At 36.4% G+C, this 11,920-nt stretch overlaps 1 protein-coding gene across 1 annotated transcript; it reads right to left on the reverse strand.

The window, feature by feature from the left end:
• Positions 1 to 276: 276 nt before the first annotated feature.
• PLEKHA3 (pleckstrin homology domain containing A3) lies at positions 277 to 11,749 on the reverse strand. Its single transcript, XM_026853022.1, has 8 exons — positions 11,601 to 11,749; positions 8,429 to 8,545; positions 6,854 to 7,009; positions 6,052 to 6,188; positions 4,869 to 5,033; positions 3,706 to 3,749; positions 2,963 to 3,078; positions 277 to 2,170 (listed from the first exon to the last, which is right to left on the reverse strand). Exons 2-8 carry the CDS (start codon positions 8,448 to 8,450, stop codon positions 2,043 to 2,045), a joined length of 768 nt encoding a protein of 255 aa, XP_026708823.1. The 5' UTR covers positions 8,451 to 8,545; positions 11,601 to 11,749; the 3' UTR covers positions 277 to 2,042.
• Between the last annotated feature and the right edge of the window lie 171 nt (positions 11,750 to 11,920).

Below are 11,920 nucleotides of genomic sequence, written 5' to 3' on the forward strand. Positions count from 1 at the left end.
AAATTTTGTGCTTGAATCTAATCATTACAACTTCTGTCTAAACAATTCTATCTGTGGCAGTATTTAAAATTATTTTTTACTACCACATGCACTGATCAGTCTCAAGAGTGTTTTTGCACAACATGGAATCCAAACTATTTTCTCTGCAGTAGCTGAAAGCCACAAAAAGATATTTGTTAATGTGACATGTACTTAACACTGTACAAGCTGGCAGAAACCTCAGTGAAATTTCAAAAAGCAGCTCTAAGATAGCACAGGATTCAAGACAACACTCACTGCAATATGTAGTTTACTTCTCTGAACATTTTTTTTAATACTTAGTTTTACAATTGTCATAAGTGTCATACAGAATACATAAAAGCAACATTCAGAAAAAATGTACAAGCATGTGTGTGGCTGATATGCATATGCAAATGCTAATTTAATGAAAACTGACAGAACTGAGCACAAATGACAGCTCTGAGCTGGTATCCACAAATAACTTTACTTGTACAAACCATTCCATTCCATTCAACAATGACATAATGGTTTATAAATGGGTATTTTATATATGAGCAACAGCTCATATGTTTTTCCTCAACATTTGGACCTATTTTGATTTAGATAAATCAACATTCCAGAAATTTTTAGTAAAGCTTCCATTCCATTTCCATCTGTCCTCTCCAGCCTGCTTCAAAAACACCAAATTATTATTATTATACACAAAAGGAAGACTAGTTAAACCAAATTAAAGAAGATTCGATTATAAAAACAGGTTTTGGTATGTGCTTGAGTGCAAAAAACCCTGTACATTTATTTAGCAATTGTGTAAATCAAAACCAGTAAATGGCTTGCTTAAAGTGCTCTATAGCTAAAATTTTATAGACCAAGTTTATCCCTAAATGAATATCAAAAAAAAACCCCCAAATTTTACAATGCTAACACTAACAACCTTATGGACCAAGGTGCTAGCAGGCACTGTTATACTATATTATTTATTATTAACAGAGTCAGACTCCAATCTCACTTACAGTTAATGCAAATTTACACTGATGTAACTGAGAACAGAATCCATCTTCTGGTATATACCATCCTCAAATAATATAAAGGAGTCACAAAAACAGAAGCTCCCTTTTGTATAAATATGTCATAAATAAAGTATGTATAGATACAAATATTCATTACAACAGCAGCTTTATGGTCTAATGTTTCAGCTTTTGCTTCTATAATACTTTGCTAAAAACACATCTTAAGTGAGCAGAGTAATCTTAACGGTGCTGCATTAGCTACTTGTGATACTACACGCCCTGGAAACAATTTATGCACATTTTGAAGCCTTTAGTAGATCTTTAGATCTTTAGTAGTGAAAGTAGGTAGAAATTTTTGATGCAAAAAAGAATAAATAAATAAAAATTATTAAATATCCAATGTTTGGTACAAATGCTTCATATTAAGTTATTTTTATACATTCGTTTAGAAAAATACACTAAATATTTCTACTTTCATTGGCTAAAAATAAGGACCAGATTATGTATATCCTTGTGTTTTTAAAGAAGGCAATGTCAGTTACCATCAAGCTGCTAGAGTAGACCCATCAGTGCTTGTTCCCATTGCCCTTACACAGGCACAAAAGCCATTGCAGGGCTAATCACAGTTCCTGGCGGATGACCTGGTGCAAATGACCAAGAGGCCCATGGCACAAGTTGCATCTTCTCAAAAAAATGAAACTTTTTTGCTGAAGTTTATAACCTGCAAGTTTACTAATTTATCGGTCAGACCTTAACACTTTTTAAAAAGAGCTACATTTACAAATGTGGATGCTTATCTGTTAAGCCATCATTTGTTCCAAAAAATGCACATTCAAACTGTGAAATATTAGGAAAATACTCTTGCAAATAAACTATATAAAGATAAAATACACTTCAAAGATAGTTTTTGTGTTATTCTATAAAGTGCAGAGAAATCCTTCTAAAAAGGGAAATGACTACTTCCTATAACAACAGTATAATTACAGCAGCTTTTGCATAGCATTATTTATAGAAAATGGAATACTTTCAGTTTCTTCAGGAAGAAAAGGACGAAAAACTCCCTTCCAGTTCAGATCTTTCCTTTGATACTGATCTATTTTCTTCAGGAATGGTTGATGATACCAGGTCTCCATTGACAGCAGTTCTAGAAGAGTGAGCAGATCCTATGAAAATATCAAGGAGTATTTAATTTTCAACTCCAAAAAACCCTCATCCAATCTGTCAGTTATTCTATTTGCTAACTATTTCCTATACATAAGCAATCAGAAGCATAATTACTCTGGACTTTTCCAGAAAGATTTCAATCAATACGATGCCAAGGATGATGGATAGGAAGAATGTTCAGCTAGTATAAATGAAGTAAATTTTTTGGTTTATACACAATTATTTTAACATTATGAAGGACACTAATCTGTGAGGTGCAAACATATTATGTATGATGAACACATGAACTTTTTTATAAAAATAACAGATGCATTGATAAACATTTAATTAAAACATTCTCTATTATTAAAATGAGATGGACAACTTACTGCAAGTTGGGTATTGCTAGGCTACCTGATGGGAAAAAGGAAGAACTAAGATAACTGGAAGGAAGCAGAGTGAGCTTCTGACACAATAAAAAAACCAGAAAACCGCCCAGGGTAACTGAGCTAGATATTACATAGAGCTACATAGTAAGGAACAAAAAAAAACCCTGGTATGAGCAGAAACACACAGGACAAAGACTCTTCTCAGCAGTCCTGAAAAGAGTCAGACTGGGTAACCAACACCAAAAAGTCCAGATGGTAACAACAAAAGCCTTGCATTACAGGAAGATAGTGTCCTCTACTAACAACCAAAACTTTTAATTGAAAAGAAAACTTTTTCCTCAGGATGATAGGACAGCTGCTTTAAACAGGGTAATAAATCATATGAAAAGATACAAAAGAAAACCACCCTTCTAACAAACTTACTCTGAGAATCTTCCAAGGGAGTATCACTGTAAGATTCCGTATCTGAGTATGTTCTTCTACGCCGCTGTGAAAATCGGTGAAGGGATGAAATCGGTTCTTTTACAGAGTGATTATTCCTACAAAAGCAGACAGATCTGTAACGACTCACAGAAACTTAATATACTTTAAAATAATTTCAGTGCTTAGATTAAACTGTTAGCATCAGTGTTTTTCACTACACTAAATCAAAAGTGGACCAACAAAAATGGTCGACAAAATTCTTAATTTTCACAATTATAAAGCCTGGAAATGGAAATAAAAATCTTATCTAATCTTTGCATGCAGAAGAAAATAACTCAAGAATCTGAAATACTGACCCAGAAAGAATGTTAGCTTTTCAAGCTCTGTGTCTAATTTCAGGAACTTGTCAGAATAAGTCATTTGCATAAAGTTTCTAGCATGAAGAAATTTTTTATAGTGTATTAGAGAAAGCAGCAGCATTATTTGCCACCAAAGTGATAATCTGCACCCTTAGTTTTCAAAATTAGATCAATTTATGTTGTTTAATTTTTCTTCCTCAAGTAAACATTTGATTTTAATGCTAGCAGGTACCAGGAGGTTTTTTGAGACATAATCCATTAGGGTTATGGTGTAGTTGAGAACTGGCAGTGTTAGGTTAGTGGTTGGACTAGATGATCTTCAAAGTGTTTTCCAATCTAGATGATTCTGTGATAAGGAAAAAGCTTAATGAAATAGAAAATTACCTTTCTGAATAGCAAGGACCAGGGTGGCTAATGGAACGCTTCATCTAGGGAAAAAAATCCAAACAAAAAACCACACCAAAAATGTCACAAGATACTTGTAAGAATAATATGCATACCTACATTAATTTTTACTTTATTTACAGTCTCTACAAAGAGGGAGGACAATCTTTCTAATTAAAAGCAATCATTCTCAGTTAAAAATCTTATTTAACTATTTGAAAACAGATGGATTGTCATCAATATTAAGTTAGAAAGCATTCACACAGGAAGCTTACTACAAAAACTACCTAGTTTCTATGGAACTCATTCTCTCTTGCTCCAAAGTTACTCACAGAGACATTTTTTAATTACTGTGATATACAGAAATATCAAGACATTTTTCCTCTACCAAATGCAAGCTTAAATTCCCTAATACACAATAAAGCCATATCCTGCCTCTCGATTCCTTGTGGTTTTCCTGATATCACTGTCAAATCTCTACAGATATCAAAGAAAGTTATTAATTTAAACCAATAATGATGAGCTTTGAAGTAAACTGATTGAGTTAAGAGACGAGATCCAAGTGCAAAGAGATTCGCACAACACAGATCATCTTGTAATCTATACATATGATTGCCAAGACATTTGAGTCCACATACACTGTCCTTCTAAGGGAAATAATCAATATTAAAGATTTATGCAAGTAATCCCTTCACCATTATTTACCTTTTTGTTAAATAAGAGCATATTAGATTAATACAAACAGTTTAAACTGTTTGTACCTAACTGAAAGATACGCTATCTTGCTGAAATGTTTCAAGTCACAAGGCACTTATCTGTTTAAACAGGAGGCAAGGTTATGAAATTTTTAAGATCAGTGCACAGCTAGCATTCTATAAAAACAAAGAAACAGTTGAACTGAGGAAAAGTTAAACCTCATTCATTTACGAAATACATCATTAGAGGGTCTTGACATGTACAATAAATTTCTCTTGATTCTGTAAAGGCTAGCAAACAAACACTGGGAACGGAAAATCTTTGATTTATATTCAGGACCAGTACTGATCATAATAGATTCAAGATTTCAACTGCTCAAATCATAGCACATAGCAATAGGATATTCTTCCCCATCCAACTAACAATATGACACTTAGGAAAAAAAAAATTATTTTAAATGTCTAAACCATTTGGACAGGTGATGGTGACACAGGAGAAACTAAGGGATCAGGGTGAGGCAGCTGGAACATTTCTGGCTTAAACTTGGCATTAGCAATCTTCACACATTCTTCAAGTGTTGTGATAAATGTATTACATGTGGCACTAAGCAGGGAAGAGGCTTCATTCATGTTCTGAAAATAAATGAAAGCACAAGCATAAGCAAGGAAAAAACCTTTCAGGTTTGGTTTTTTTTTTTTCAGATGCAAATACAACTCACCACCACCACCACTCCCACACACTCTAATTTCCTTCATTACCACTAGGAACTCCTATTTCCCATTTCATTTAATCAAACATGCTCCTTCCAATTAGGTTAATTTAAGCAAACAAATATGACAGCATTGTAATTTCTTTCTGAATTGCAACTTCTTTCTGACATCTGAATTTCTTTAGGGTATCAGCCAACAACGCCGTAACGTTTTTACCGTAAAGCTTTTCTCAGAGTGACGAACTGGTATCAGAAGATCACTCAGTTAAACAAATTAATTGCAGCACAATGTGCAAACAGCTTGATCGCTCCAGTGCAAGGAGCCTGCAAGTCAGTTGCACCTTGCTGTAAATGGACAACAATTTGCTGTGTTGTGACTAAGCATCAACCGCTTCCTTTGCCCTGAGTAGACAACAATATTGTCCACATCTTGGCTCAAGAGTGTAAAGAATTATGACATTCATCATTTCCAGTACTAACCTTCATTCAAAAGCAGAAATACTAGAATCATTTTATGTGTGCATATTCAAAGAGTCTTATCTACACTGCAGGTTTCCGATACCTGTAACACCAGCCTTTCAGTGATTACAAAGTGGAATACCCTCCTATGCAAGGCAATAAAGAATGGACATGAAACAAGACTGTTTCAACTACTCTGCTCATAACAGAGATGGAAAACAAGACAAATCATTGCGTAACTCATATGGCAGCTCTTTTAACCAAATGACTCAATTACACAATTGCTTCCTAATACAGTTAAATCATTCAGGTACTTTCCACATATAATCAATGTCAGTATTATATATGCACAAGCACTCAAAAAAATGACCTTAGGTTAAATCTTCCAGTGTTAGGAGATGAAAAAGGCATAAGATGTCAACAGAAACCTTGAGATGTATGATATAATTAGGTTCTCCAATGGCATTCTATAAATTCCATACCTCAATGCTGGGAGGAGATCGAGTCTCATCATGGTGAACAAATTCTTGTATTGTATGAACTTGCTGCATTAGAAGATCACAGTAGAGTCGAAGTTCGGACATTTTGGTTTTAAGAGATTCATTGGTCTCATTTATTTCTGTAAAAAATAAAGGAAATATCAATTTATTACATACAATGTATGCACACATTTTAATTTTTAAGCACCTTCCATTTAAATTTACATATCAATTTAAAAGTTAAACTTTCACTTAATTTTGAGGAAAATTGGATTCTGCAATGAGTCAAGAACTGTACTTAAAGCAGACAATAGTTTGTACTTTTGGATGACTGACACTAATCTAATGACCATTAAGAGGCACAGTACTAGAAAAGATAAAGTTGAAATCTTTCTTAGCTGCAGTGTAATGTAGACAAAATGTAGTGGATGAAATTTACACCCACCAGAGTGGCTGGAAATGGTTACTTTAGGCCATCCTAGAAAAATTATAGAAAAAACACTAGAAACTATAATGAATCAAAACAGCAGAAATTAAATGGCTTCTCAACAGCTATAAAAAGTATTTTTTGTAATGACCCTAAGTTGCCAGTATTTCAGCTTCTTAAGATGGAAAAGGTCAACAGAAGCGACCTCCAATTCAAACATCAAGGGAGAATCTACCACATAGATGACTAGAAATAATTACAATTCATATTTAAAGACAATAATGCTGACTTTCTGCCACAATATTTGCACTATCATTACCTGAAAACAAGCATTTGAAAGAGTGGTAAGATTGTATATGCTCTAGGTAGCACACATACCTTTTTCTTTTTTTGTTCTGGTATCCGCTAAACAGGCTTTTGCACTACCCAGTGCTACCAGCCATCTTTGCCTTTCGGCTGCATTAACTGCTTTCATATAAAAATGCTGTTCCCCTGGGATGATGAGCTCCATTCTTGTGTTGTCTGTTGCATGAACTTACAATACAGGAGAAAAAAAAAAGGTTTTAAAGGTTTTATTATTTAAAAAAATAATAATAACCTCAAGTCAGTAACAATAATTTAATACTGATCAAAGTTTTTGAAATGTTTATTACAATCCCATAGTAATACAGTAAATCACAATGTACCACCACTAAACAATGAAGAGCCCAAAGCCCCTTAACCCTTCTCCCCAGCATGCCTTCAAGTCAATAGGTAGGAACACGAGCCACCGTACAGTGGCCGAACTCAAGTACAAAAGGATTCCCTTCCTGCATTTACAATATACTGCATATGTATCTAATAATTGTTGTATTCCAAACCTGGAAAACGGAAGAGTTTTGTTGCAAGGACAAGTATTTACAGAGAACTAGACAAAAACTGAAATAATCTCCCTTCTAGATGAAATCTAGCTTCAGGTTGCAGAAATCTGGCTTCAGGTTGCGGAGTCCTAGAACCAAGAACTGAGGTGGGCTCTATTTACAGCCTATTATATCCAGTGCTACATCTTTAATCGAATACTCAGCTGAGTTTCATGTTATCAACCCCAATTCCTCCAGACCCACTCCCCACAAGGCATGGACTTGCACTAAATCCAGACTTTAACCGCTATCTTAACTTCACCAAAAGAACAAGATGACAAGCAAAATGAACAACTGGTAAGGCCAAAAAATGGTATCTTCCACATTACATCACTGATTTAATCTACAGCAAGGAAATGGGTAACAAAAAGGAGTTACCACAAGAAAAATACTTGGTGGCCCACTTTTTAATATACAAGTACCCACATCACAAGCCCAGTCCTCTGCAGCTATTTGGAAAGAGGTCAAGAGTTCAAAGCAATGGAGAGTTATACAGCGCCGTGCCATTAGCCAATGAGGCTGACGCACAGCTTAGAATACACTAAAGGCTAAACTCACAGTCCAACATAAACAGTTCATTTCTAACACATCCATCACCTTTGCACATGGGCAGCTGCTAACAGTTACAAAAGTAAAAACAACTCAGGAAAACATCTCTGGTTTTTAAGAGTCTCTCCTTTTGGGTCGCTGCTGCTGCTCTTCTAAAAAGGCAGCATTCATGATTCAGTCTCTTATCCTTGGTCATAAGGGGGAAAAGCAGTAGAACTTAAATAACTAGCCAAGGCAACTTCAAGCATAAGCCACATACAACTATTTACAACAAAAAAGAATATATGGTGGGTTCTAAATCTCAAAGCAGAGCTCTGTCAAAAACATTTTTCCTTTGTCACCACTTAATAATTCACATTTATTATCATTTGTGAACTATGAAGCAATCACACTGGACTACTGATAAATAAAAATAGAGGAGGAAAAACTTGTGATGCAAGATCTATGTTGGGCGATCTTTCCTGGCAGCTAAAATTTCCTCAAGCAGAAATCTATTAATTCTTACCTTTTATTTCACACACAGCCATCTTTATACTTCCTTTGCTGCCTTTGCAAACATCATCCTGTGAATCATAGTATGACAATATCCCATTGTCTAAAACAAACCACCGAGGCTGCCAACCTAGCGGGATGAAAAAAATGAAAAAGAATGTTTAGTCTAATTACTAAATTGCAAATCAAATTCAGCTCTTCAGCTGTTAAAACTTTCATAAAAAATGCAAACATTAAACTACTCTTGTGATGCACCTGGAAGTAAGCAATCTGCATGGTCTGAAGACCAGAGCTGCTCCATAACCAGACTAGTAGTATGGATATTTCACTCTCATTCTTTTTGAACGCAAGATCAGCAGTATTTCAATTTTCACTATATTCCATTCTAGAGCAAAATTAATTTAACCACCAAGGAATCCTATTTTGAAGGTTGATAATTTACATACCTCTGAAGAACCCTTCACATTCAAGTACATTTTTGAGGTAGGCTTTCTTAAGATTGTAGGATCTTATTTATAAGAAACAAATAAATGACTGATGTCACCAACCACAATGTTATGGTCTTCTCTGCCTACTGTATTTCAGTGAAAACTTATTTCACGATTAACAACTGACACACCATTTTCTCTGACAGTAGCCCAGCTCCACCACTCAACAGCAATTTAATGTGAGGCATGGTGCAGGGAACTGGCTTATACTCCTAGGTCCATTTGTGAGGACAGCATACACCAGCTCCTCTACTAAGGTTTTCATCAGCTTTCAATTAGCAAAATTGTATTATGATCTCTTACTTCACTACACCTCCAAAACAGAGCAGCATTACATCACATAAATTATTGGCATGGGCATCCTGGATTAAAGTATATTAGCATTCCTTGCCCCCCCCCTCTTTTTTTCCTTTTTCTTAAACAGCTATTTCATAAAACTCGACACTCACTGGAATAGGTGCCCTAATTTCTAACAGTACTAAATGCAAACTGTTTTGCCTGGTAAATCACCTTTGTTTCTAAATACAACATAGACCTGAAATATTCCAGTAGACCATTACAACTACGCTGGCCCATTACAGACTGGGTCTGCTGTACAATATGAGATTATCCCTCTATTTTACAACTTGACACCAAACTTTAACTTCCTGCTTGGCTTAGGGTTTGAAATGGCAATAACTGCGTGGCTGTTTTAACACTAATCCAAGAAGTATAAGACCAAGCCCCATTACATCATGTTACAATACCATGATAAGGAAATAACAACATGTAACTATTTTTTTAATTTATTAGCTATAGTGATAAGCATCTGTATCTTTCAAAATGCAGACTGGTAACTAACAAGCAGATCCACGGATATAAAAACAAGATTAAAAAAAAAAAAAGTACAAACATTGAGGAATCCCAAGTCCCACAAGAAGTATTTTAAATTGTATGTATGCATCACCACTTATACTCAAAGAATAAGCAAACAATCACGAAATGACTGTACTGAAGACTCTGTTCTGTAATATGCAAATCAGAAATGCACTGATTTTTTTTTTCCCTGCTACACTGTGTGGTAAAACATTGACTCTCTGCTGCCCTTATCTCGTAAGTGCATGCACAGCTGTCTCAACAGTCCAATTCTGATAAAAATGGGCCCTACACAGATGATTATTCCAGCCTCATGTTATGCTGGTATTGGAAAAAACAGAGGAAAGGACTTAAAAGATTCCAAGTGCCTCACAGAATCAAGCTAAAGAACAAAAACAGCTCTTCTGGTTTGAAATTGGGCAGAGCGCCCTCTGCTTGTTAAATATTTTGTCAAATTTGTACTCACCATTTTTTAGATGCATACATATTATTCGAGAGGAAAAAAATAAAGCTGTATTTCTGATTTGCTTTTGATGAAGGAGGAAATGAAATGTTTTCCACAATGCTTCAGCAACAACAACAAGCTCCTTCTCTGCTTAGCTTCTACAGTTAATGACAAGTACTACAGCCTATTTCTGGCTATAAAAATAGGTAGTAGAGTAACAAGAAAGTTGGTAATAAAAGGTAAAACATCTAATCATATTAGTGAAATTTCTAATCTTCTGCCTTTCTATATTCTGAAACTGTAGGGAATTCCTGACACACTGGAATTTTGAAATGCATGAACAGATGCTCTCGGTTGGCCAGCACAGAGGGAAGGGTTCTGCAGTTTGCTATTGGAGAGGGCTACCGACTTTTAGCAGAAGTTAGCTGCATGTTGATGCAACAGTCTATTGTGTGTACTCATTAAATAACAGACTTCAAATGGGAAGTTTATATTTATACATAAACACCATAAGGCTCATTACCTTGACCTTTTAACCTTTTGCTACATCAACATTTTTGGTCACATAAATGAAAGTGACAATTTCCATTCTATTTTTAAAAGAAACTTGTACTCATTATTTCTTTCATAACCACAATTTTTCTTATATATGTTTTCTCCACGTTTACTGTGAAGAAATGACTAAAGTACCTTATCAAATACCTATTCAATTACAGTAAAACTGTTCTCTTTCACTGGAAGACCAGTGTGCATGGACATATATTTGCTCTGAAAAACGCAAGATTATGCTCTGCACACTTCAATTCACAGCATGCGCACACAATCCTTGCAATGTGGTCCACGTTTTATAAACCCTCAGAACCGAGTTTCCCACCACTCCACACTCAAAATCTGAATATGCTGAAGCAGAACAGTACACGTGAAGTGCTGAAGAACAAGAGGGCAAAAAAGATATTGCCAAAGCAGTCAAACACGAGGCCTGATTAAGCATGGTATCTGATCCAACACTGATCTGCTCTGGAGGGACAATTAGTCCTCTTACAGTCTCAGAAGAGAAATCTGTTTCACCTTGACAGTACCATCTATCCATTGCTGTCTCCAGAGGGAGATGGTATCTATTGCAACAGAGAATGAGGCAAACAAAACCAGAGCTTTGATAACAAATGCAGGCACTTGGTGCATTTCTGTTTGCAGCACTTCTAAAAAAAACATTTCGTGAAACTTCAACCCAGAACCAAATTTTTCCGTATGTTTTCCGGTTTAAGATAAAGGAGCACCAGACTCAAAAAAACTCTACCATCCAAAAGCAAATTAGAAGAGAATTCACACTTTTGCGTTTAGCACTAAAGATTTAAAGGCACTATCCTAAACCTTTCCTCAACTGCAATCAAGGATACCTTCCAAGCTCGTACGCTGCACATTAAGATTACTCCTGGGAGGAAGCGGAGGCGCAGGGGAAAACCCCCACAGTCGGGCCGCTGGAGCAAGACGCTCCAGGCGGCGTTTCCCTGCCGCCTGCCCTGCCAAGCGTCCCCTGAGGAACCCGGCAGGGCGCAACCCCGGTCTCCAGGGGCCCTTGGCCACCCAGTCCCCAGGGGCTGACCCCGGCGGCCGGGCTGCGGGGCCGGGCCGCCCCCCCCACGCCACACACGCGGAAGCGCGCCGGGAGCCCGCCGTCACGCGCGGGTCGCCTCAGGGCCGCCGGCACCCCCCGCCC

Source organism: Athene cunicularia (assembly GCF_003259725.1).
Source record: "Athene cunicularia isolate RWA chromosome 7 unlocalized genomic scaffold, athCun1 chr7_part1, whole genome shotgun sequence".
NCBI classification, from domain to species: Eukaryota; Metazoa; Chordata; class Aves; order Strigiformes; family Strigidae; genus Athene; species Athene cunicularia.

Bases quoted from the DNA above. Each gene is read 5' to 3' on its own strand.
- PLEKHA3 (XM_026853022.1), bottom strand. From the start codon at position 8,450: ATGGCTGTGTGTGAAATAAAAG. The intron at 3,750-4,868 runs GTTTAGACATTT...TTTTTTCCCTAG, and splicing joins CACCATCACCTGTCCAAATG to ATGAAGCGTTCCATTAGCCA. The intron at 3,079-3,705 runs GTAATTTTCTAT...CTGCTTTTGTAG, and splicing joins GGTCCTTGCTATTCAGAAAG to GAATAATCACTCTGTAAAAG.